Source organism: Fundulus heteroclitus, chromosome 19 (assembly GCF_011125445.2).
Source record: "Fundulus heteroclitus isolate FHET01 chromosome 19, MU-UCD_Fhet_4.1, whole genome shotgun sequence".
NCBI classification, from domain to species: Eukaryota; Metazoa; Chordata; class Actinopteri; order Cyprinodontiformes; family Fundulidae; genus Fundulus; species Fundulus heteroclitus.
Genome location: NC_046379.1, coordinates 15,203,134 through 15,229,334, shown reverse-complemented (window position 1 = coordinate 15,229,334; position 26,201 = coordinate 15,203,134). Strand labels below are relative to the sequence as shown.

At 39.7% G+C, this 26,201-nt stretch overlaps 1 protein-coding gene across 1 annotated transcript in view; it reads right to left on the bottom strand.

Moving 5' to 3' along the window:
* Positions 1-26,201, bottom strand: part of ralgapa2 (Ral GTPase activating protein catalytic subunit alpha 2) — a 149,048-nt gene that overhangs the window by 48,038 nt on the left and 74,809 nt on the right. The window contains exons 29-37 of the mRNA XM_036150946.1: positions 24,362-24,470; positions 13,178-13,288; positions 12,905-12,973; positions 11,169-11,306; positions 8,774-8,951; positions 5,237-6,068; positions 2,480-2,551; positions 1,685-1,808; positions 433-588 (exon numbers count right to left, since the gene is read on the bottom strand). Of these exons, the coding sequence (XP_036006839.1) occupies positions 433-588; positions 1,685-1,808; positions 2,480-2,551; positions 5,237-6,068; positions 8,774-8,951; positions 11,169-11,306; positions 12,905-12,973; positions 13,178-13,288; positions 24,362-24,470 (1,789 nt within the window). The remainder of the gene's footprint in view (positions 1-432; positions 589-1,684; positions 1,809-2,479; positions 2,552-5,236; positions 6,069-8,773; positions 8,952-11,168; positions 11,307-12,904; positions 12,974-13,177; positions 13,289-24,361; positions 24,471-26,201) is intronic.

Below are 26,201 nucleotides of genomic sequence, written 5' to 3'. Positions count from 1 at the left end.
TAAAAGGATCCTGCCGGCATCCGGCCGGCGCCTGCCCTAGCAGGGAGAGCTAATGGCTGAATCCAGGCCCTGGTCACAGCGCGCAGGGAGGGGGGCAGGGGCTGGCCGAATCATAGTCATTACCACAGCGGCACATGCCCTCTCTTCACTCACGCGCCTGCGATTCTCTACTCCTCAGGCCTTCCTGACCAGGGTCACTAATCAATGCCCGTACTTTGGAGTCACACCTCCTGATCACAGCTTAACAGAGTAGTGGAGGCTACACAACACACGGCTCTAGGCAGGCATGACTGTGGAGCCATTTCACCGCATCTAATGTCTAAAGAAGCTTTACACAGGTACCTTTACATACTCAGGTATGTAAAACATTTTACTAAGATAGTAGTCCACATTTCTACCGGGAGTTGCACGAGTTAAAAAGGACTTTTTTACCTTTTTGGTGAGGCTATCATCAGAACCAGACGGCATCCGCGTGGATACGTGGAAAATGACTTCTACAGTGGAGGTAGCATAATAGGGAGCTGTTAGGCCTGTGCTTCCATTCCTTTGGAGTCCTCCCATAAAGCCGCAGTGTGTGGCCAGGTCCACCTGAGGAATACAGCTTCGTGTACAATTTAGTGCACTCTGGAGGTTTACATTTAGGTTCAGTAGAGATGCAGCACAGACATATTAGGAAGCAACAACATAGTTTTCTATGGCAGCAAAACCTTTTCTGCTGTAATATTTTAACATTAATAAATCCTTAACTTTTCTAAATAACGGGTCAGTGTTTAAAAGGTTTTACTTTAGGAAAACATCACAATTCTTGTGAAGGTGGGTGGGTTCCGAGAACTTTCATAAATTCCAAGAAGCACTCTTCAATGTACTAACAGGTCCAAACAAGTAAGACAATAACCTAAGTGGCAATTTTTATCAACAACTAATCATAATTTGAGCCAGCTTTCACCAGTTTGTCTCTTCATTTTTTTTTTACCAAAGATCGTGAGCCATGATTACACCTTCAAATGACTACTGTAGGCCCCTAGCTAGGATGTAACGTATCACTTGTTGGTCTGATTTCACAGTTTCTAAATCCCTTCTGAATACCGTTTCTGCATCTGTGTTCCCTCAATGCAGCAGCACTACTGCGGCAGGAGGAGCCACTCAACATAATGGGGCATAATTGACACGGACGACCCAGTTTAGAGGTGCCACAATGGAGATGCAGACAAGAACATGCCTATGTAAGGTTCTGGGAAGATAACTTCTTAAGGAAAAAAAGTTCAGGAACTCACTGTGGAAACAGGCCATTAGATTTTTCCATCTCTGTTATGCTACATGCTCTTTAACATAGTAGCCGAGCTAATCGCTAACAGAAGATGCTAAACTCAATAATCATCTTGTATGTGTTAAAAGTAATAATAAAACCCAGTTTTACAATGAATGCTTTCTCTAATACACGGAGTGTTGCTGCGTCTTAATGACCACTCAGGCCAGGGAGGCTGCAGAAGAATCTTTTCAGTGTTGTTAAATTATAGGAGAGATCAGAATCTGCTACGAATCTTGAATGTTGTAAATCTGCACAATAGAGCGTGATGACAAACTACAGTTTGGAAACTGGCCACAAAATTCAGATTGGTGCATCTCTAAAATTTAAACTACATGAATATGAATTAAGTGCTGGTTGATTAAAAGCTCTTCCCACCTCCCATCCCAGCCCAGACACAAAGTCTTCATAGGCCTGGCTGCCCGCGCAGTTCGACAAGATGGAGCACTTGTCTTCTTGGCCCTCTCCGATGTAGAACACAGCAATTTTGTGTGTCTCTCGGCTACAGAAAAACATAAAAAGTAGAGAAAATTAGAAGTCCAAAACAGAATCCTGTAGTCAAATTGATAATTTAAACAAAACTCGAGAATGAGAATGGAAAAAAAACAACAACAACACATTTACCAAATTTCTACAAAATTTCTCCTCTTTTCACATGATTTCTGAAAGAACCACAGCAAACTCTGCCCATCCATTTTCCCCTGTTGCCATGGCACTACATTGCGCTACGGTAGGTTTGGGGCACTTTGCATGCTTGTGCACAAACTGTTATTGTCCTAACAATCTGGTCCATCGGAGAGAATAAGCTTCAATTCTGACAGTATTCTTCAACAGACTCTTGTCATGGGCAGTGTGGGAAGTATGTATTGATTGGGAGAAGAGAGACAACGTAATAGGGGGACAAGAGTGATGGTAAGAGATTTTCAGAGTTGTGGTTAGTCTAGGCTGGCATGAGGAAAATGATGGTGTTAGGAAAGGGGGGGGAATATAATGCTGCTTTCACTCAGGCTAAAACAGGTAAGGTAGAAAGCTGCAGCAGTAGTTTGATGATAGAAAAAAGGGCACTAAATTACAGACAATTGTGTGTTCACTGGTATCTCAAGCAAACGTAACGTACTTTAATCTAATTTCTATTGGAGACAGGGAATAAAAAAAAACAAAAAAACAACCTACCACTGCCTGGAGTCCAAGTTCTTCAGTTCTCTTAAAAGTTTAGAGTTTTTCTTCAGCAAGTGGAAGCTTTTTCTGTGCAACAAAAAGGAGATTTAGGGTGAGAAGTTTAATACAAAACAAACAAAAAAAAAACATGGTTGAAGTATCTGCCAGGCTACCAACAATAAATAACCATAGGTTATATGCAAACACATTGCATGACAAAGTTAAGGTGTACGTAGCTTAAGTTACCAAAGCAAAAAAAAAAAAAAAAGAAAAACAGGCACAGGTGCAAAATACAATCTCCTATTTGCTGTGTGCCTGTTGCACCATCACTATTAAGAGGTGTAAGCTTTTAATTTACGGGGCAGCACTGCAAAGATGTGGCTTTGTAGACGTTGATGAAAACAGCTGGGCACCTTTACCCTGTGGAGAGGAGATTAAGACCCAGCAGACTCCAATGTGCCTTTAGTTTTACTCCGTCCTTAGCCAACAAGGAAACAACCGCGTTACTACAGCGGTGCTTCACACGTGTGATTCCTGTAGTAATGCTTTTATAAACACATAATCATAACCTGCAATGTAAGGAGTTGTAATACCATAGAAGGGAATCCAATAAAACAGCTGAAATAAAGCAGTTTTCACTGAGATACCCTATGGGTGGGGGTAAGGTGCAAACACAACTTCAGCACTGGAGAGCGCCTCATGCAGCCATTACTTTAAGTAAAGTTTAGAAAACCACTGGCTAGAGGAGTTTTATTCAGATTCTCCATTCAAAAAAGCCTCACTAAAACTGCTTATTAAATTTCTGTTCGCTTAAGGTCTGCTTTCTTACATGGTCACCTATAAATGTTAATAGTAAGTAGGCATTCTTATGTTGGAATTGGCTGGCTCTGGTGGAATGAGTGGACAAACATAAGGATGAATCGATGGATTGAAAAACGTGCAGATGTATAGATGGATGAAATAATTCAACATTTACTTGCTGGGACAGGAATAAAGTTGAGAAACCTGACCGTGTTTTAAAATTCTCCCCCACTTTGTGAAGACGTTTACAACAGGGTCAGGTTTTAAAAGAATCTGGCAAGCTATTGAGAGATCCCAAAGAGCGCTGCTCAATCTATCATCTAAAGAGAGAAAGAGTGTGGCACACAACCGACACGACAATTATTTGTTGTGTGCGCCAAAAATCTGACCTTTATGGAAGAGTGGCATGGAGGGAGTCACTGTTAAAAGATAGCCACAAGAAATGCAGCTTACAATTTGCCCCAAGCCAAATAGGGGACACAGCGAATGTGTGTAAGAAGTTGCCTGTTCAGATGAGACCAGAAATTGACTTTTTGGATAATATCTAAAATGCAGTTTTGGGGTTGAGGCGGGCTAATACCGTTAACACATCGTACCCGACGTAGAAAATTGTGGCCACATTATTCTGTAGGAATGCTTTTCTGCAGCAGGGAAAAGATAGTCAGAGCTGAAGGGTGGATCGATGGAGCAAAATACAGGAAAAGAAACTGACTGGAGGAATACTGGAAATTAAATTTTTTAGATAGCTTTGTGTTTTAATTGTGTGAATTTTGGGATCGAACATTTTAAATAAAATAAAAAAAATTTGAAGCACCGATGTGAAGATGATGAAGTTGTCGGATAGGGGCTCAAGCGACTGGGTTATAGCTGCTGGCAGACATTTTTCTTTTTTGTTAAGTTTTTACAGTGATCCTCTACTTTTGACCAGTAGACTTTTTTTGCCACACAGTTGGCATCCAGTTATTAGCTGCGTAGGCTACCATTAGCATGGCACAACACAAATAACCACCCGGCCAGAACACTGAATAGTCGGACACAATTTAACAAAGCCTCCAGGAAGATAATTTGCCTTGAGGAATTTTAGTAATCGAGGTACTAGAATCATTCGAAGAATCGTTTCAGCGCTGAAGATATAAAAATATTGACAAAAAGATGGAACTAAAATACTTAGAAAGATATAAAAATAATGAATAAGGGATAATTATAAGCAACATTTTTTTTACAGGAATACTATGTTACATATGTAGACAGCATGAACAGGCATTTGGCATACTTGATCCACAGGCAGCTACTTCCTGACAAGCCTGAAGATGCTGTTGTAGAAGTTTTGTTCCTGTGCAGATTTTGACAATGGTCAATAAAAACTGACCTTTTCCATCGTAACAGAGACTCTTCCACTATGAATAACATGATTAATACTTTTTACAGTGGCATTTGCTGTTTTAAGCTACCCTTATTTGATGCTATTAGCTATCACTTTTAAAGACTAACATTGAATGTATTTGCAGATCAAGACAAACATCCGCAGGGAGAAAAATGTTGTAGTCTGCATGCGCCTTTCAATAAATGGACCAGATGTCTGGCGGTTTCCATACACAGAGACATGGGAAATGTTCTCTTGGAAGGCGAGGAAGTTGCACTGCAGCAACAAAAGTTGCACACGTTGCAGCCAACTGATAAATGTTTATTTTTTTTGTTTTATTTAATAATATTTCAATTATTCTAGGTTTATAATGATTGATATGATAAATTGATTAAAGCAATCAATTGCTATTATTTTAAGAAATACATAAAAATCGTGTTTCTTTCAATGTATGTGTTAGTTAGCACTCGCTCGACAGGGGAAACAAAAAAAATCTGTATTTTTCAGTACTGATCAGAGCCAATAAGAGGAAAATTGATTCTGATCTCTGGCTGATTGATTGGTGAATCTATACAACTGTAATTGTAGCTGCTTCAATTTGGAAATACCTGCGATCCCACGAGTTCATGCCCAGATCATTAAGAAGCAGTCTGCAGAAGTAGAAAGGAGCTTTTGGTTCTTGGTGGGACGGTTCTCTCTGGCAGGCGGCCCGAAAGCTCACATCAGCGTCCCACTTCCTGACTTGCTCCTCCTCCTGCTGAGTCTGACGGAGAATGGCCTCCAGTATGGTGTTCTCCTGATCCAAGTTCATACCATGAGGTGACGGCGCTGGCTGATTGAGCCTGAGCTGTGGTTGAGGGAGGCATTCTGGGCTGGTGTGGCTAAGCTCCTCCAAAAGCTTGTCCAGGACATCAACCTCGTCCTCTTCACAGAAGTTAGAGAGGGAGTCTGAGACTGGGCTATAACTTTTGTAATGTGCTTTTAGCGGAGAGGGTGGCTGGTTTCTGCAGTGTGTATTAGATGTTTTGGAAAGAGGTGGGTCAACTGGATGGAAAACCCCCTCATCAACACAGTCCTCCTGCGTGGTGCAGTATAGGATCGTTCCATCCCAAGAGTACTTTCCTGAGATGTCTCGGACGATGATGCGAACTTGGGAGGATGGGTGCGGGGGTTGACCTGCAGTGGGCATCTCTGCTGGGATCTGAAGGTAGGAAACCAAGGTGCTGTCGTTGAAGACAAACAGCTGCAGGTTGGGGCTCTTGAAGACCTCAGAGGACAGCTCGGAGGACTCCACGTATGGGTTATCGTGGTTTTCGCTGACAAGGCTGTGAAGGAGAGCCGGACCCCCGCTCAGGGGATGGTGGCCAAGGTGGTTCACCAGATGAGTCATGACCATCCGCGCCGTTAGAGGGATGAGCTCCATGTTTCGACGACGCTTTTCTGACAGGAGCAAGAAGAAAAGAGACGAGGATCAAAACACTGACAAAATAGCTGTGGGAAAACACATTAAAGAGCTCTGGTCGAGCATTAGCTGCTTTAGAACACATTATATTCAACACAGAATTTAAAAAGCTCAACATTTGTGCGCAGACATGCCATCATCTGTATTAGCTCCTTTTACACAAAGCCAAATCTCATTTATGATCGCTAAAAGGTGGTGTTTTATTTAGTTCTCACAATAGCTTGGCCAGGACACCTCTAAGTAGGTAGAACCTAATCATAAGAGACAAGTCTGAAAAGCCCATTGAGTCTCCCTACAATAGATAAGCATTGAGACTGGCCAGGTGCTAATGAGAACAAGCATCTTTACAGGCTGCTGAATAAAACTCTGCTCAGTGGATTGGATTTATGTAAATACACAGGGTTTTGCTCCCCAAGTGAAAGGCATGCAGTGCTTTATTCTTGCAGTGATGTGGGAAAAACAAGAAGATGCACTTTTGCATTGTGACAGTGCTATCAATACCATCATCCCTCATCAAAGTGAAGAAAGCTCTTTAGAGAGCAGGCCAAGCTGCATTAGAGATGCGCTGGCCCTTTGATGTGACTTGATCAATATGAGGTGAGGGCATGAATATAACTAGGCCGGCACTCTTTGGTTTGCCCTTTTGATAGTGTTTTGTTATTTCTACCAAGACTCTGTGTTGAAGTGCACCAAAAAGCAGAGGTGTGGTGAAATTTTACAGCCAAAAGCTTCTTATTTCTAAAATATTTTTTTTTGTTTGCATTGTTTCAGTGGACGTTGGCACTCTGTGTCTGGGCTTTGATGACTTTTAAAAGTTGAGGACACGAGGTATGGAGAGGACTACGTTGCCTAATGGAATCACAAGGTCATAGAAAAGGGAAAAAAGAAGAAGAAAAAAAAAAATCAACATTTTTATCTAAACCCCATAATGGGTCTTTCTTTACGGCTGAGCACTAATGCAAAAATTCCATTCCCTCTGATGGCTGATTTTCTTTTCATACTTTTAATAAGATATTGACATCTAATGGAGAGGCTCCAAATGGATGGACTACTTAGAGTTTGCTTTTACCTGTAACCATTTTTGGATTTTTTTTTTCTAAGGGAAATGTTGGAGCAGAGAGGTCCTCAAATGCTGCAGGCAGGAATGACTAAATACCAGTTTTTCACCCTCTTGTGCACGCACACTAACATTTACTGTTTGAAATACGATGCAAACATGACCGCAGTTTGTCATCAAGTGTATGGACGATGGAGTATTGCAGAGCTGTTCTTTCTCCATCAGTTTCTGTACACTGCCAGTCAGCTGGCCACAACACAAGTCTCTGGGCAAAGCGTTAAGAAACATTTCCGGATGTCAAAAACATGAGCGATCAGGATCAAAGCAACTCCCCTCACCACTCTTACTAATTGGAGAATATGTTAAAGACATGGTTGGCAAGCTATGAGCAGCATGCCTTTTAACAGGGATCATCAGTTTTTGCGAAACACCATTTAAGACTTTTTAAAAATACACTAAGTTTACTCGGACTTAAATTCAAAACTAAATAAATTCATAAAATTAATGTATATTTAACTCAATTGATAACTCAAGCAGTTGCAGCAGAAGTCCACTATATTAAATAGACTGTTAAAAAATCTTTCATGTTAGATAACATTAAATATTGAATATTTTACTTCACAGATTGTGCACTTGAGATGCTCAAAATGCAGTGATTATGAAGATGTCATCATATAATATTTAACATGATTAGGAACATCTAAATGACTGTGCAAATGTGTCGAAAGTAATTTTCTTTCACCAAAGATTTTTTGTTAGGAAAGGTTAAATTTGCAACATCGGAATAGAATCTATTTATCCTGATGACAACCTAAAATAGATATGGCAAAAACACTGCCTTAAGCAGTTTACCTTAACTTCAGTGCCTAATGTAAGCTTCATAACCTTTTTAACCAACTGTTAAAATTCTTGATAAAAATCAGCTTTCCCATGACTAAGAGGCTGGCAGTAAATAGTGTAACAAAAAAGTTTTGATTTACATCCTAAACAATGTGATAACCCACAATGTTCTGATATGAGGCCCTAATAGTTCATAGCTGTAGGTCGGTGTATTTAATTAATAACGGTTGGTCTTCGATCACGCCAAGCTGCCGCTTCATTGCGAGGCATTGGAGAGGGTCATGCTCGGTCCGGCATTATTTACAATTGCTTTATAAATTAAGCAAACCGGCATTATGATAGTTCTGCAATACTGTGGCTAGATGGCGCCACGTCTGTTTATATTTGTTAATCGTGCCCAAGAGCAAATTATCTTTCGGCTCACAAAGGACTATCAAAAAACTAAATTAGCTATTTTGGTATAATAAAATTTTTTGTAAACTGAGTTTTGTTAAAAATCAAAAAGCAGATTGAAGGCTACCTATATGTTGCAATCACTTCTCCATCTTGTAAAATTATTTAAATGATGGTGTCCGCACACACTGCCTGACAGAAAACATGTACTGTCTGTATTGAATTAAAAGTAACTGATCATTGTTATCACCCATTCCTTGATAAAATACCGTAATTGTTTTTTGATGTTTTAGATTATTTCAGCAGCAAAAGGAATAGTTATTTTTTCTGTTACACTGGGAATATCACACTGGCCCACAGCAAGAATTTACACTTGTACTTGTGTAACCTTACCCTCAGCTACCGTCAACAGGTTGCCAAAGTCTGCAGTCGTCATTTGGGACGGTGGTGGTTCAAAGCTCTTAACCTGACCCAACATCAGGTCGTAATCGCTGGGCAAGTCCGACAGACTGAGGAGGTAGTGGCTCTGCTGGGTGTGAAGGTTTGAACCGGACACGCAGCAGTGCAGCACCTGATTAATGGAAGGGGGGAAAAAAACAAGGGGTTGATTATGTCCAGATGAGGTGTGCTTGTTTGGTTTTCTGTGACAAGCTCCACTTTGATGACTTCAATTCAACACTAATGCCTAAAGATAGGATCTCGCCGTGCCTGGCACGACACTGTACAGAGATGCTCCTGCAAACCTGTTTTAGACGGACAAGATCCTGGAGCGTGTAAAGGGGGAAATATACAGCCTATTTACATCACAAGGCCAGGCTGTGTTGGGGGGGTGGGGGGGTTGAAGAAAAGAGTCTTTATTGCCACTAATCCATTTCTCCTCTGATGTGTGAGTGTATCGATCTACATAACAGATGGCAGAGCATCCGTTGGCAGCACTAGATAAGGCGCACTGGGGCAGTTGATTACAGCCATTGGACAGGTTTACACTGTTTGATTTAATTAAGACATTATCCCTGTGCTCTGCTCTCGCCACAAACATGCACACACAAACACCTGTATAGAGCAAAATCTGCTGATAGATAAAAAAAAAAAAAAATCTATTAGACAGAGCAAAACGTATGCTAAATGTATGTAGATGAGGGCGCCTATTATTCAGCCAGGAACAACTTGAGTACAGCCATGCAAAAAAAAAAAAAAAAAAAAAAAAAAAGCTAATCCCATTCAGTACACTTGGCTGAGAGACGCTTGGAGAGGCAGCCTGGCCCTGCCATGTGAAACAGTATTGTGTAGGGCAATGTAGACAGTATGTGGATGCTTCTACCAAGCTGAGTGCATGGGGGAGGGATTGGCGGCTTGATGCTGAAAAGACCTGAACCAAACAGCTGCTACACCAAAGCCCCAAAGAGCTTCCTCAGCCGAGAGGTAAAAAAAAAAAAAAAAAAAAGGGGGAGGAGGGTGGGGGGGGACGGCTGTGCCTGACAAGTAAGTGAGTGCACCTCGCATAGCAACAGTTCCTGGAAGGTAACAAAGAATTAACAAGCATAGCTCAGTTAGAGGGGCGCATATTGTACATGCGAGGATGCTATGTACACACACACAAACCAAATAACAAGACGGCATATGTATGTAAACAAAAATGCAGATATGATATTCTCGCTGTCTCTCTCTCATGTGCTCACATATACACACACACACACACACACAGGGTGGTGCAGCTGGCTGCCGAGGCAGGGAGAGAGAGCAGATGGAGAAGCTTGAGCACAACTCCAACGAACCGCCGAGGTCCAGTGCTATGTTGCATTTTACTGCCACGAGCATCCTGCTAGTCACCAATATCAACGTTTTTCAGCCCCCTTCTCCCGACAGGTTAAAATGCATGAGCGTCTTTTTTTTTAACTGTGTTTGGAAAAATATATAAACTGGTAATTACAGGAGCATGAAACACCCTGTTACTGACACAAGCCAATAATGGAACAAAAGGAGTTGTTTCCTATTAGCGAGGCTATTCTCTGCTTGGTAAACAGAATAATTAGAAGCCAACGAGCCCATAGAAATGTAGAGAGATTTTGGTCCTGATACTGTATTAATATTGTCACACCTCAGATGGAAACCCAGAGGGGCCGTGCCTTTTGTGTTCCGATGGACGACCAATCATGCCTAATTGTATTTGCTTTCATAGCAGCTGCAGTCTCTCTCATATTAAGACATATTCCATTCAAATCTCCAGGACAAGCGTTTAGAGCCTGAGCTTATCAATTGGACAAAAGGTCCTGTTTGAATAATTGGACCATTTCTTATCAGGGGTGACATCCTTACAAAGATCTGGCGTTGACCGCATCTGCCCAGACAGGAGGGAATGAATAATACCTCATTCATTTGTGCCTGAAGCCTGGCCCTCATCCTCAGGGTCAGACCATAAATTAAACAAAAAAAAAAAAGTTAGTGGGATAAAAAACACATATGTAGATTAAATGCTAAATATTTAGCATGTTTTAAGCAATCAACTCGAGATTAGAGAGGACTTGCAAAGGTTTCCTGCATATGATAAATGCCAATCATTTGTGTCAGCTACGATGGACGCCTCTATACGGTTACTCCACTATAATGTTAAATGAGGCATAGTCATAAGGTCATGGTGGAGGTGAGTCTAATTAAAGCTGCAATTCCCTGTGGCACTGCGGGGGTGGAAGGGCAATAGCTAAGGCTGCTGTGTCTGTGGTTAAAGATTATAATTCTTCCAGAAAACACCAAAAAATAACAGTGTCAACATTTGAGTGTGAATGCTTACCCTGTAGATATAGTCTAGGAGTGGGGCCTTGCTGGGTGAGTGGGGCTCCAAAGACGACATGGTGATGGGTTCAAGCAGCAGACTCAGGGGAACAGCCATACACCAGTCCAGCAGGCAAAGCAGGAGCGAAACCATTAGCTTAAAGCGAGAGAGACAACCTTTTTTAGTTACAGCTAAAGGAGTATCATAGTAAATTATAACATCACCAAAAAGGTAATTTCAGTAATTCAGTTCACTACTGTTACACAGAGCAATACATTTCATGCATTTACATCTGTTAATTTCATATGTAAAGACTAAATTAAAATATTAGGTTTTCAATCCAGAGGAGTGGGCCTCACGGTTCCTACGTACATCCAGATTCAACTTCTGGCACGTCTTTCTAGATTCTTGGTTTCCTTTCTATAACATTCCTTACATTTGAGTACCAAGTATTAACCTTGAACAAACTTGAATAGTTAGATCTTATAGCCTGTAGTTTACACAAATAGTGAAACGACATATTGCTCAAATTGGACTCTCATTTCGGAAATAGTGTTGAGCAATTTTTCCACTTTTTATGGATTCTCGACCAAAAAAGATCATCTATATTGTAAAATCTGAAATACTTGGACTAGTCAAACAAAGAGCCAAGTCTAAATGCTTATCCTTAAAAGCAGTTTTTAATTCGGTACCTTTGTTGGCTAAAATTCCCCAGAAAATAGTACAATTAGTGGTCTGTCTGATATTTATGAATCCCCTTTAAGAACCATGGGTCCAGTTCAACCTGAAGTTAGAGCTGACTAATAACCAAACAAATAATAAAATTGTCCTTTTCTTAAATTTGAATGAATGTGTTCTCAGTAAGGCAAAATCAAAACATTGATGGAAAAAATGTTAAACTCAGTGTGTGATTTGGAAAATCAAAAATAAAGCTTGTCACATAAAAATGGCTTAACGAGAAATCTACTACATTTATTAATCATTATGAGATGTATTGCCCTTTAGAAAATGCAAGTTAGAAAAAAGTCTGGAAAATCAAACATTTGTCTTTACTCAATTATTTTTCAGACCTTTCTACTCTGGAAAAGGAAAAAAAAAAAGCTAATTCCATACTTTTCCAGATTTGTTAAGACTTGGTAGGATCCATGTGACCAAGTGACAGGTAAGCTAATGTACTGTACAGTTTATGACTTCAATATATGGTCAGGGTTCCTTTTGCATGAATTACTGCATGAATTTGCTTTATAATCCTCAAACAACTGTGCGTACCCGTTGCTACTTCACCTTTTTTTCTATTTAATCTTTTCCATCCACTGAACTTTCTTTTACTCTGTTTGGATACAGCCCTCTAAACAACCACCTTCTTCATCAGTGACCTTTTGTAGTTTATCCTTAATGTGGAATATGTCAATAACAGTTGTCCAGTAGACAGTTTTCCACATGATTATGTAGGCCATCATGTCACCTATGTTGAAAATCCTTTCTTTTCCATTTTTTCTTAATATTCTAATCTTAGAGCTAACCTTTTTGAAGATAATCAGCGAAATTAATACATTTTATAATAATCTAATTTACTAAGATCTGCCTAGACTGGCACTGATAATACTACAAAGAAGAACATTCAACTGAAGTGCTTCAGAGAAATGAAGGTACGGAAAAAAAGGATGAAAACAAATCACTTCAGTGGAAACATTCCTCTGCAAACGCCCCATTCCTACATGATAGATCAAGGGCCTTTAGATCTATAGATGTACCTTTTTGTCTGCTTCCACCGTCGAGTGCTCTGCACTTGGCAACAAAAAGGCTATTGTAGCCACAAAGATCTGTATTGGGACAAAACAAGGTGAAAAAATAACTGGATGACACATCTGTTGTTATGCTCTCCTATTCATAAGCAGATTCCAAACGGTGTACAAAATTGGGTGAATTTGGAGTATTTACATGCAAAAGTATAAATGATTGATCCACCACTTACTAATACTAATAAAAATATGAATTTCTAATGCCTATATGGTAATGTGTGATACCTCAATTATTTTCTTTGGGAGAGTGGAGTCCAGCTTCTGGAGATGCTCCCAGTGAGAGATCAGCAGCTGAAACACGTCGCAGGCGACTTGGGCCACTACTTTGTTTCCAAACTAAAGAAAGTAAGAGCAATATTAAGAAATTACAGGTGAACCTGTACCTGTAAGCTTCCATTACACAAATACTGTACAGTTGAAAATTTGCAGCAATTCTGACGAGGATTGCAAAGAAACCTTTAGTTTTTAAGATATCTTAAAAACTAAATCTGAGCACTAAAATATTGTTTAAATGATTAAAAGCTCCAGTCTTTGCAAAAATTCAGAAATATTTTAAAAGTAGTACCAAAAGCCAAAGTAGCAATCATGATTAAGTGCAGCTTCAAAAATTTTCTTTGCGAGCGTAATAAGGATTTGTTTGACAGTGCTCATTTCATTCACCAATATTCAGAACATCATTTAATTCAGTGGGAAAGTCCACAGACCTGTAGCAGTCTCAAATCTAGTGCAAGAACGAAAGCAACAGTACAGGTTATGTGAACGTTTCACCATTTTGTCAAGACGTGGAAGAAGAATCAAACCAGAGGACAGCCATCTTTACAATCCATAGGGGTCTTGTGTTTTGCAAACTGAATTTTGTCAGGAGCCTGAAAGTAACACCAACCCTTGAAAAACCACTTATCAGTTTGTTCTAAATACTTAACATAGAAAAACAGTTTTTGATTAAATGAAGAAAAATCACTTATATTTCTATTTTGAGATTTAGACAAGAATAAAGACAAAAAAATATCACTTTTAGTAAAAGATAACTGCATTTTCATGTAGCCTCGGGGCTTCCGTTTGCAGACCCCAGACCCAAAATGTCGCCCTAAGATGAAAGGAAATTGGCTGGCATGCTCAGGAATAACCCAGGAAACACCTAGATTCAAGCCTGACATGAACTGGAAATTGCTGGAAACCCAGTATCACCATCCAAGTCAAGCACATTTTATATGATCATGGACTGAGACTGTGCCGCTCAAGGAGAAGTCCCAGCTGCATAGTTAATGAACACCGCTGAAATTTGCAGCTGCCCACATGGAGGAGCCAATTGCCTCCTGGAGAGAAGAAATATGGCCAAAACGAGTCCAAGAAGAAGCTGGTTTGCCACACTGAAAATAAGTATGTTGGATGAGTCAAGGTAAGGCTTCCAAAAATAACAAAACAGATTAAAAGCTGTCGATCCTGGTGGCGGTGGCATCATGCTGAGAACGTGTTGATTTACTAGTTGCACTGTTCCATTGGACAAAGGATGGCATAATGACAGAGAAACACGTCCACATTTTTCAACTTGACCTTAAACGAGAGGCTTATATAGTTTAGTTTTTGATCCAATTTGAATGTCCAACTGGATAATCACAACCACACATCAAAACAGTTCTGAATAAGCAGGGTAACACCTAGCTTTTGGAACAGCCTACACAGAGTCAAACTCAGTCCTATTATCAATCTGAGAACTATGCAGAGAAACTGGGCCAAGAGAAGGAAACTAAGCAAATTCTATGAACTCTGCCAAAATTACTGCACGATAACTAGAGTTGCACCGATACCGATACCAGTATCGGCCGGGGCGCCGATACCGCGCTAAAATGGTGGTATCGGTATCGGCAAGTACCACCAAATAGGTCACAGATACCATTTTGATGTTTGTATGTCACTTGAACGCAGCCTTCTCTCTCCCGACACTCACTAGTTCTACTGGATTCACTTTGTATTAGTCTTTTTCCTGCTTTAATAAGGTAGCAGCTTGACAAAGCCATGATGGCAATTATTTTACATCCAAGTAGTATGCAGTTCTTCATATATACACACACACATACATTTCAAAGTAATGGTATCGGTATGGTATCGGTATCGGCCGATACTGCACAGCCAGGTATCGGGTATCGGTATCGGGGCCAAAAAATGGCATCGGCGCAACACTAACGATAACAGAAGAACATGAAACGTGTGATAATGTTGGTGAATGAATAAGTAATTAACTAACAGTAGGACAGTAGGTAGCTAATTCACCAAGCAGAAGAAGTTTAAATAAATTGTTTTCCATTTCAAAAACTACATGTTATTGAAAATGTTGCTGTTTTGGCAATAAATACAAAATGGCTTGTACTTGTATAGCGCTTTAACTAGTCTTGACGACCCCCAAAGCGCATCACACTACAATTCAGTCATTCACCCATTCACACACACATTCACACCCTGACGGTGGTGAGCTATGTTAGCTACAGCTGCCCCGGAGCAGACTGACAGATACGAGGCTTCCATACACCGGCGCCACCGGGCCCTCTGACCACCGCCAGTAGGCAATGGGGGTGAAGTGTCTTGCCCAAGGACACAACAACGGAGACAGTCAGAGCGGGGGATTGAACTTCTGCGCCACCGTTGCCCCAATACAACTAGTAGTTTCTGAATGACTTTACCAGAACGCCTTGATGGCCTCCAAAAACACACACTGCTGTATTAAGTAACAAGCATTATAGAATATGTATTACTGGTATAGAGGAACTGAAAGCAAGGCATTTATATAGTTTGTGTAATGTTGACCCCATTTGGAATCGATACCATTCACAATATAATTAAAAGTTGTATATCTAGTTCTTATTTTTTTTTTTAAAACGGTGTAGTCCTAAATTTTACAATGGCTTTATCATAGATCAAATAAATATTTTATTTGTTATATGCACCCATGATTAATATATGTCAACATCTGACTGAAACATTTTAATGTTTTACTTGACCTCAATTTCTCAGCAAAACCATAATTATTGAAATTAGGAGCCACAGTAAAGTGAAAGAAGTCAGTTTTGAGCTCCAAGCAGGGATAGGGTTTTCTCAATGTCTCATCATGAACAGACTAATAATTTACAAGGAAGGAAAGCGTCGGGAGGAAACTGCGGGAGTTGCATCCAAAGCACCATCAGAGAGACTAAATGTGACCACACTTTATCAGAAGATCAATACAAAGATCTTTAGACTGAGAGATAAAGACACAACCTCATCACAGACAAAAAGACTACCTAGGAGTTTAATAATCAAAAGTCGTGACAAGAGAAGACTACTCATCTATGTCTCAAAGGATGGGTTGGGATGTCTATAACCAATTTTAAGACTGGCCAAATAAAAAAAAAATTGGTTTTAAAAGTCAGTAGAAAATACATAATAATTAGTGTGAATGTCTACTGCATTGTTTTTCTCTTTTGTTTTCTTCCGTACCACTTTTTGATTTGCTTCACCTCCTACATTTTTTGTGCAATTTCAACCATCTGTCCGTCCGTCCGTCTTCTTCCGCTTATCCGGGGTCGGGTCGCGGGGGCAGCAGCTTCAGTAGGGAGGCCCAGACGTCCCTCTCCCCGGCCACTTGGGCCAGCTCCTCCGGAGGAATCCCAAGGCGTTCCCAGGCCAGCCGGGAGACATAGTCCCTCCAGCGTGTCCTGGGTCTTCCTCTGGGCCTCCTCCCGGTGGGACGTGCCCGGAACACCTCACCAGGGAGGCGTCCAGGAGGCATCCTGACCAGATGCCCGAGCCACCTCAACTGGCTCCTCTCGACGTGGAGGAGCAGCGGCTCTACTCTGAGTCCTCCCCGGATGACTGAGCTCCTCACCCTATCTCTAAGGGAGAGCCCAGACACACTACGGAGAAAACTCATTTCAGCTGCTTGTATCCGGGATCTCGTTCTTTCGGTCACGACCCAAAGCTCATGACCATAGATGAGGGTAGGAACGTAGATCGACCGGTAAATCGAGAGCTTCGCCTTTTGGCTCAGCTCTGCACCAATCCGCCTGTCGATCTCCCGCTCCATCTTCCCCTCATTCGTGAACAAGACCCCAAGATACTTGAACTCCTCCACTAGGGGCAGGACATCCTCCCCAACCCGGAGAAGGCACTCTACCCTTTTCCGGTTCAAGACCATGGTCTCGGATTTGGAGGCACTGATTTTCATCCCAGCCGCTTCGCACTCGGCTGCGAACCGCTCCAGTGAGAGCTGTAGATCACGCCCTGATGAAGCCAATAGGACCACGTCATCCGCGAATAGCAGAGATGCAATCCTAAGGCCACCAAAGCGGATCCCCTCAACACCTTGGCTGCGCCTAGAAATTCTGTCCATAAAAGTTATGAACAGAATCGGTGACAAAGGGCAGCCTTGGCGGAGTCCAACTCTCACCGGAAATGAGTCCGACTTACTGCCGGCAATGCGGACCAGACTCTGACACCGGTCGTACAGAGACCTGACAGCCCTTATTAAAGGGACCGGTACTCCATACTCCCGGAGTACCCCCCACAGGATCCCTCGGGGGACACGGTCGAATGCCTTCTCCAGATCCACAAAGCACATGTAGACTGGTTGGGCAAACTCCCATGCCCCCTCCAGAATCCTGCTGAGGGTATAGAGCTGATCCAGTGTTCCACGGCCAGGACGAAAACCACACTGCTCTTCCTGAATCCGAGATTCGACTATCTGACGGACCCTCCATTCCAGAACCCCTATTTCAACCATTCAACTTTTAAACATCACATTCAGGACATTATGGCTATATCTTTTTGCACTGATATCTCTTATGCTTTTTGAAATATTCTGCTTTTTCTGCAGATTATTGGCCATTGGAAATTAATGGAAATCCCACAAAATTCTGCAAATTTCAGCTACAAGTTTGTGCCGTTTGACAGCTTACTACTTCCACATATGTACAGCTAGAAACTCCAATTCAACTTTTAAATTCAAAAACCCGTCTGCTAACTTCAACTACTTTTTTTTATCATTTACATATAGTAACTCCTTAAAATAATTTAGTATTTTCATAAATACATATTAAAACCCTAACATTAACAGGTTTAGCCATGGATTGTTTTAGGGCATCCGTATATCTGATTAAGTGGTTCCACAGATTTGTCATGTTATTGAAGTACTTTAAGTCCGTCTGGCACAACTTACAAACTATCTTGCTTTTGTCGAGTTCCTGAATTCCGGATTTACATAGGAATCCAGAATGAGCCCACATATTGGACTTAAAAAGTTGATGGAGTTGGTTTTCTACAGCTGCTCGCCCTGACTGTTGTGCAATCTGTACTGAGGTGCTTACAACGGTAATCAAATACACAGCGCCCCCCATGGGCCTGGAGGTGAATCGATTCAAAGGAGCTCCCAAATCGATTATGAATTGGGAGTAGAATTACTACTATGCATCAATTTGTCAATTATTTTACCCACCCCTATGTATTACACATACATTCTCTCTCTTTTCCTCCTCCACACTTTCTTTCTGTATCTCTGTTTTCTCCTTTTCCATTCTTTATTTTGCCCTCTTCTCCTCTATTCTCTCTCTCTTCTCCTCCAATATATATTTATCTCTTCTCCTTCTCCATTCTCTCTCTCTTTTCCTCTTTCTCTCTCTTTCTCTTCTCCTCCATTCTCTCTCTTTTCCTCCTCTCTTTTTCTTCTCCTCCATTCTCATCTCTCTTCTCCTTCTCCATTCTCTCTCTCTTTTCCTCCTCTATTTCTCTTCCCCTCCATTTTCCCTCTCTTCTCCTCCTCATACACACTCACAGACCTGTGTTTTACTGTATTTGCAAGTACTTTGCATATAATTCCATTGATGTTTGTGTGTGTTACTAAGTGTCTGAGAACACAAATCACACACAAACACACATTTTTGTTCTACTACCTTTATCAGCACTTTGCTTGGATTTTCATAGATGTGTGTCTGTAGTACTGTGTGTGCATTACACACACACACACACACACATATCCATTCCCTGCTAAATGGCAATTCCACATATTTTCTCACTACTTTAAGAAAATTTAATCTGCTCTACTTTAAAAACTACAAAACCCAGACTCTTCAAACCTGGACTTGATTATTCTACACTAATAGGAGAATATTTCAAACCCAGTTTATGATTTGTGCAACATGTATATAAATTGTGGACATCCTTTAAATAATGTACTTTTATTTGCATGTGGACCACATTAGAGCTGGTTCAGCTCAAACACAAACCCAACTTCAGTCTCATGCTGCTGGTGTACTACATACAATTCAGTTCAGTACATCCTTGATTGCTTGTTTTTTTTAAATTAATTAGTTAATATATCAGGTTTGTAAGTGTTCGGCACCAAGACCAGCTACATTTGAATATAAGTTAACATTTGTGCTTATTTTTTGTTTTCAGCTCGCAGGAAAGGGTTATTTAAGCTGATCAGATAGGTCTGCTTTTCCTTTTTTTTTTAACCTTCTACTAGTTTGTTTCAAATTCAACTGCTTCTTCATCAACTTTGTCTTCTTTTCAGCAAAAAATAGTGCTTCCACAGTATGTTAGCTTCAGCTTTTGATCAGCTGACACAATAGCTACTGTTAATGTTTATGCTGATCATTCTCTGAGGTTTTTACTTATTACTTCAAATTCATCAAGTGGTTCTTCACCAGCTTCCGCTTCTTCAGTCCTTTTCAGCAAAAAAAATAGTGCTTCCACAGCACTGCAGCTGCAACTTATTACTTGTTTTTTTTTGTTACAATTCCTTACATTTCTTTCAACCTCCAACAGGTTTTGCAAACTTCAGCTTTTATGCCATTTTAGCTTACAGTTTTTCTATTTCAGCTATTTCTTTCAGCTATTTTCAGCTCATTCAGCTTACTGTACTCACACTACATTTTTCGCAGGAAATGTCACGCACAATGATAATTTTTTTGTACGTGTGCTTTGCGTCAGGAACTAATTGGATGCTATCTAAAGAACAAAGACCAAAATGGTCTGGTTTAAAATGTAAATTCAAAAATTACTGCTCAAGAGGGTCTGGAGAACACTGAAATTATTCACTTTTTATTGTTGATATATATTTCTATGCAAAACAGTTATTCCCAGGTCAGCCCCTTTTAAAGCTTTTAAGTAGTTCATGTTTCTACAAAAGGTTTGCTAATCCCAAGTAAAAATCCTAAACTTGGATACTTGGCTCTTGTGAAGTTTCTGAAAAAGCTTCAAAAGTTGTGTCCAGATCATGGATTCTTCTAATAGGAGGTTGAAATGACACAAAAAACTTTGACGATATGAAAACGTTATGCTCAAACCTGTTTAAAAACTGCTGTCAGTCGAGACAAGATTATCAAGAGGGACAAATGAGACACCATTAAAGAGTCTGTTAATGCCAGCACATACAAAAAAAAAATAGCCTGTGAATGTGAAAAACTCTGTGAATGAGAAGGAATCTGAGGAGGAGGTGAGAAAGCTTTTCAGTGACAAACTGCAGTTACATAATGTTAAAATTGAGCTGAAATGGGCCCACAGAACCGGGAGACTTAAGACATCATCGGGGAAACTGAGGCCCATTGTCGACAGATTATGACTGAAAGACAAACTTGCTGTACCTTGTGAAACAAATTTGATGGGCGGTGGGATTTTCATCATTGAAAACTTTTCTGAAGCCAACAACAAAAAAGAAAAAATCTGCTCCCAGAAATGACGGCAGCGTGACCGAGAGGTGACACTGTATACTAAAGATATGACACAGTGTCCTTCCACCAACAGAAAATATCACCTAGACAAAGTAAGGCAAAAGTCTGATGCAGACTCATTGAGCTTAATATTGGTAACTTTCTCTGAATTCAGATTATTTTCATCATTCACCTCTTCTTCACACAACAGACAACAAAAACTCTCAGTGTAAAACAGACACATGAGCCATTTGATCACTGCATAACTAAGTTTTACCATTTCGATGTTGACCAAGGTGTTAATTTATTTCCCAAAACAGTTTTTACACAAATTCAGTTAAATGATTCATGTGCTTCTGAAAGTTCTAATACATTTCCCAATTTTCATTTAAATATACAAAGTTTATCTTACAAATGGGATCAATTCATCCATTTTTAATCTATGTTGATGCACGATTTTTGCTTTATCAGAGACATGGTTAACATAAATCTCCAATACAAATCACAATTTAGCTAGATATAGTTTGGTTCATTATGTAAGAAAAATTATAGTAATGAAGGTGGATTATCACTTTAAATTCGTGATGATTATGAATTTAGAAAAAGAGAAGATCTCTGCTTGAAATCAATGTCAGTGGTGGCTACATCTGTCTTTGAGGAACCTTTAGGTGTTTCTCGTTATAAAAATGTCGTTGTTGGTTTCTTTTTTCACCCACCTGACTTTGATGTCCATTACTTAAATAATAGTCTTTCTAAGTCACTTGACTTAATACAGAAGGAAGATAAACTTGGTTACATATTAATCTCTTCAAAAGTAAGATGGGCTATTTTTTCCACTTATTAATAAGTACTCAGCAACTTTGACTGATACCATTTTAAGACATTCTGTAATGAATTTCAGTTTTTGCGCTTGTCAGACCATTTTGTCATGATCCGGCTACATTAAATTAAGGAAAACCGAGCTAAACAAACCAAAAATATAATCTATAAACCTATCATGAATAAGTCAAATATGAATATATTTAAAAAGTTTCAGTTTTATAATTTCTGAAACACACTTTATGAGATAAAATATGCTGACCTGTTTTATCAAAGATTTATGGAAGTCTTTTTTTCAATAAATGTTTTCCAATTAAAAGTTTTGGTAGGAGGAATAAGCAACATTTCAGCAAGCCCTGCTTTAGGGTCAGTTATTTTTAAGGAATAAAATAATAAACTATATAAAAAATATAATACAACTCCCACCCTACCTAAAGTGTTTATAAATATTGCAGGAATAAATAATAAATATAATATCACCTTATCAGGGATGAGAAAAAGAAATACTTTAGTGAAGCATTTAAGTGTTGAAAACATACTAAAGCGGCCTGGGAAGTACTGAATCAACTATTAAAAAGAGAAAAAAACTAATCTTGAGTTATCCTCTGTATTCTCAGATGGTTTAATGTATCATTTACACAGTAATTCAATTCTTTAAAAATACAAATATGGCTTAAAGATTCACACCATGGATATGGCTTTGCTTCATATGGTTACCTCTGCACTTGAAAATAATGTCTTCTCCTCTAGGGTTTTCATTGATTTATCAAAAGCATTTGGTCCTATGAATCATCATATCTTAATACAGAAACTTTATCAATATGGATTTCATGGTCGTCCTCCCTGATGGTTTTAAATAACAAAATCTGCCACAGGCAACAATTCATTGGCTTAAACAGTTGTAGTTCAAACAGGGCTAAGACACATTGTGGAGTTCCTCAAGGCTCCATTCTTGGGATGTTTTTATTTCTGATTTCCATAAAGGACTGTCTCCAATATTCTTCCACAATTGTATTAGCTGATGATACAACCCTGGTTCTTTCCCATTTATATTTTGATTTCCTTCTAAAGAATGCTAATCATGGGTGCATATGCTCCATTGTTTAAAGTAAATAGATTAACTTGAAATCTGAAGAATTTATAGTTTTATAATCTTATTTTGGGAAATGTTCAAAAACAGTTATTGATGGCATAGAGATACACCATATATTATCAACATTTCTTGGAGTTGTAGATAAGAGCTTCAGGTGAAAAGATCATATTGATAAGGTTTGTAAAAAAAAATACATGAATCTATCAGCATATTAAAGAGGTTCAGTCAACACGGCACTAAATACAGTTTGTTTACATTCTTTTTCTAGTTTGATATTACCGTATTTAGTGTTATTTAGGAAGATCCAGCGCAATATTTATTATCAAACAAATGGAGGTCAGTTCTCAGTCCATTACAGGGGAGGTTCATTTTGCAATGACTTCCCCACGTAGGAAAAGGCAGGACCTCTGTAAAAGTTCAAAAGCCACCTAAAACTGTATTTAATTGAAAAGTTGGGATATTGACTACTTTATTGTTTATGCATTTAATTTCTGATTAAAAGTTTTGAATGTGGTGTTTTATATTTTTTTATATTCATGTATTCAACAAATTCCTGATCGACAGAACAGGGATTGTTTAAGTATTTTTCTGTTTGGATTATTTTAATAAAGCATCTATTAATGTGGTGGAGGCTTCCTGTAAACCCAGTAGGGCTTTTTGCCTCTTCCTGCACTGTTATTGTTATATTCTTTTCCTCTGAAATTACTAATCTATATCATAACTGTGCAAATAAATTAAACTAGATTTAGTTAGTTTTCTTCTGCTTGTGTGTGCCACTTAAATGCCCGAGTTTTACAGAAGCAGTGAGTCACTGCTTATTGAAGATGGTGAATTAAAGTTTAGACGAAATACGCACTTTTCGGGGGAAAAATTCTGCTCAATTCCCCTTAAATTTAGTTCTTCACTCACTGTGCAGATTATCAGCATAATTTTATTTCACTTCAGAACCCTGCCTCATTTTCCCCAGACTCATTGGTGGAAAGAATTGAGCTGTTGACAATTTTCCTTCAAATGTGGATTTCTTCAGTGATTTGAAATTCTTTGTGGAGAAATAGAATTTCCCATTTCTTCCAGCTGAATGCCTCTCAACATGTAACAAGGGCAGACAATGTGGGGAGTACAGAAATGGCCAAACACAAAAAGGGGCCCTGAGAGTTCAGCACCTGCTTTTAGAAAAGAGACTCTCAGTGCCACTCTTCCCCCTAGATCCCCCACCCAGCCTATACCCTCTATTTTGGGGCTGGTTGAGTCTGTGTGTCAAGTTGTACAGGGGAGTGATTACTGCTCCATTAGAGAAGGGGTGGGGTGGGGGAGGCGGAGTGCTCAAGCAGGAAGCTGGGAGATGTAGCTGCTTAAATTGGCCCACATCTACAGAGAGCGAGCAGCCTGGAAATTACGCCACCGCCCAAAATCCTTTTCCATGAGGGGAAAAAAGGGACAGCCTCCTCTGGTTCTCTGCATCTTTTCACTTAGGGAGGAAAGATGGCTCTTCTAAAATATACCTATGAGTCATATCACATCATGGACATTTTTTATTCTAACACTTTTTCTCAGTTTCTCACTATGTCGAAATTGTTCTGCAGTCCTTTAATGCAATCAACTCTCATTTTTATTAAAGCTAAAGCCCAATGGGGATTTCAAAATAAAAACAGCTATTATGTGGCTATTTGTTTTAAGGACACAGTAATTCACTGGATTCTGCATTTTCTCTCCCACGACGATGATGCATACAATTCCAAACGATGCAAGCAATTCAAAAAGTGAAGTTGTGTTCTGCTTAATAATTTACAAACATGACTTATTTCTAAAGTTACAGACCTTTAGTGTTACTCCCAGAACATTGATGGCATCCTTAACCTGCTTGTGAATTTTCTGTTGCATGAGCTCCTCACACACCCACAGGCCCAGGCTGCATACAGCAATGCACCTGAACGGCAGAACAAGAATACAATGTGTGCACATTCAAGAAGAAACAAGGATATTCACGCAAATCTATCAAGATATTCTTTGTGTGGTGAGAGAGGTATTACACTTTTCATTGTGCATATAGAAGACAAAAAATATCTGACAGATCTAAATCTAACTTTGTTTTCGTTACACTTAGTTATTTCAGGTTTTCAGACCAACATTAATGTCAAACAAAGATATCTTGATTAAATGCAAAGTGCAGTTTTCAAATGATGGTCTCATTTATTAAAGGAACAAAAATATTTAAACCAACACAGCCCTATGAAAAAGAGATCAATTGCTCCCTAAATCTAATAACCCTTGTCAGCAAAATGTGCCACCAAGCATTTGCTATAAGTCACTATTGGTCTTTCATAAGGTTGTGAAGAAATCTTCTCACAATGGCATGTTTTTGTGCCTCAACAGCATCATCTGTAGCTGATATTTGATTCATAAATTTGAGTAGACCAATCTAAATTTTTATTTGTTCAGCATAAGGTTATAAACCAATGGGTGGAAACTGTCCTTCAAGTTTTTCAGTTAGAGGGCAGATTTCATGTTTCCAGGTGTCCAGTACCTGAAGCAGACAATCAGCCCCAGACCACTACACTGTCGTTGGTGAATCATAAACGCTGACCTTAACAGGGACAAGTGAGGTCTGCAGAGCTTTAGGTGAACTGGTTTCATTTGTGACCTTCAACATGAGTCGGTGTTCTCCTGGAGTTATGTTGGTAGGCCCGCCTCTCTAGGGAAGTTGTGGTGTTTTCTCCAATATTGGACAATGGGTCTTAGTTTGATTCACTGAAGTCCCAAAGCTTTCTGAAACAGATCTCTAGCCATTTCCAGATAGACAGATGCCAATAATTTTGTTACTCATCTGTCCTTGATGTGTTTTTTTTTTAAGATCTAGATCTTTTAGATCTTTTTTAGTCTACTTCATGTTGTCAGAGAGGTTTTAATTGAGGGATATCTTGAGTCTAGAGCAGAATCCTGCGCTGGGTCGGGTACAAGCAGCAAAAATTATTATTTATATTTTATTACTTATTTACTCTACATCTTAATGACCAAATTAATTCAAGTATGACCAGATAATGACTATTTTTGATGCATGCACCCATTCACCTCTTACACCAGCCAATTGCGTCACTCATTAGTTTAACGTGTAGCGCGATTAAACAGCTAGCAGCACAGCAGGTGTGTCATGGAGGGAATAAAAGCAGAAATAGTCTCTGGTGACTACCAAATAATGGACAATACATCATCCAAGGCCAAGTTGGATGTTTGGGAGAAATTTGGCGTCATCTGAGACCAAAAGAACAACATTGCGAGTGGATTTTCAGCTTGTAAAAAATGCCAAAAGCTTTTAGATTTTGATACCCGAAAGCTAGGTACATCTTCGCTAAGGAAACATGTCAACAGCTGCGAGAGCACATGTTCCGGGACAATTGATCGGTACTTTTCTAAGGGCACAAACCTCAAACCCCCAAATGAGAGGACAAGGACACTGTTACAAAATTAGCAGTGAAGTTTGTGTGCCTGGATATTAGATCGCTTGTGTGCTGAGAGGTATTTAGTACATTTGCTCAAAGCTTAATTGACATCGTTGCCAGAGCCAGCCGTGTGGATGCTCGACAGCTTCTGCCCGATTCAACCACCGTGTTACGCACACTGACAAAATTTGCTGAGGACATCTAAGAAAGCATCATGCAGG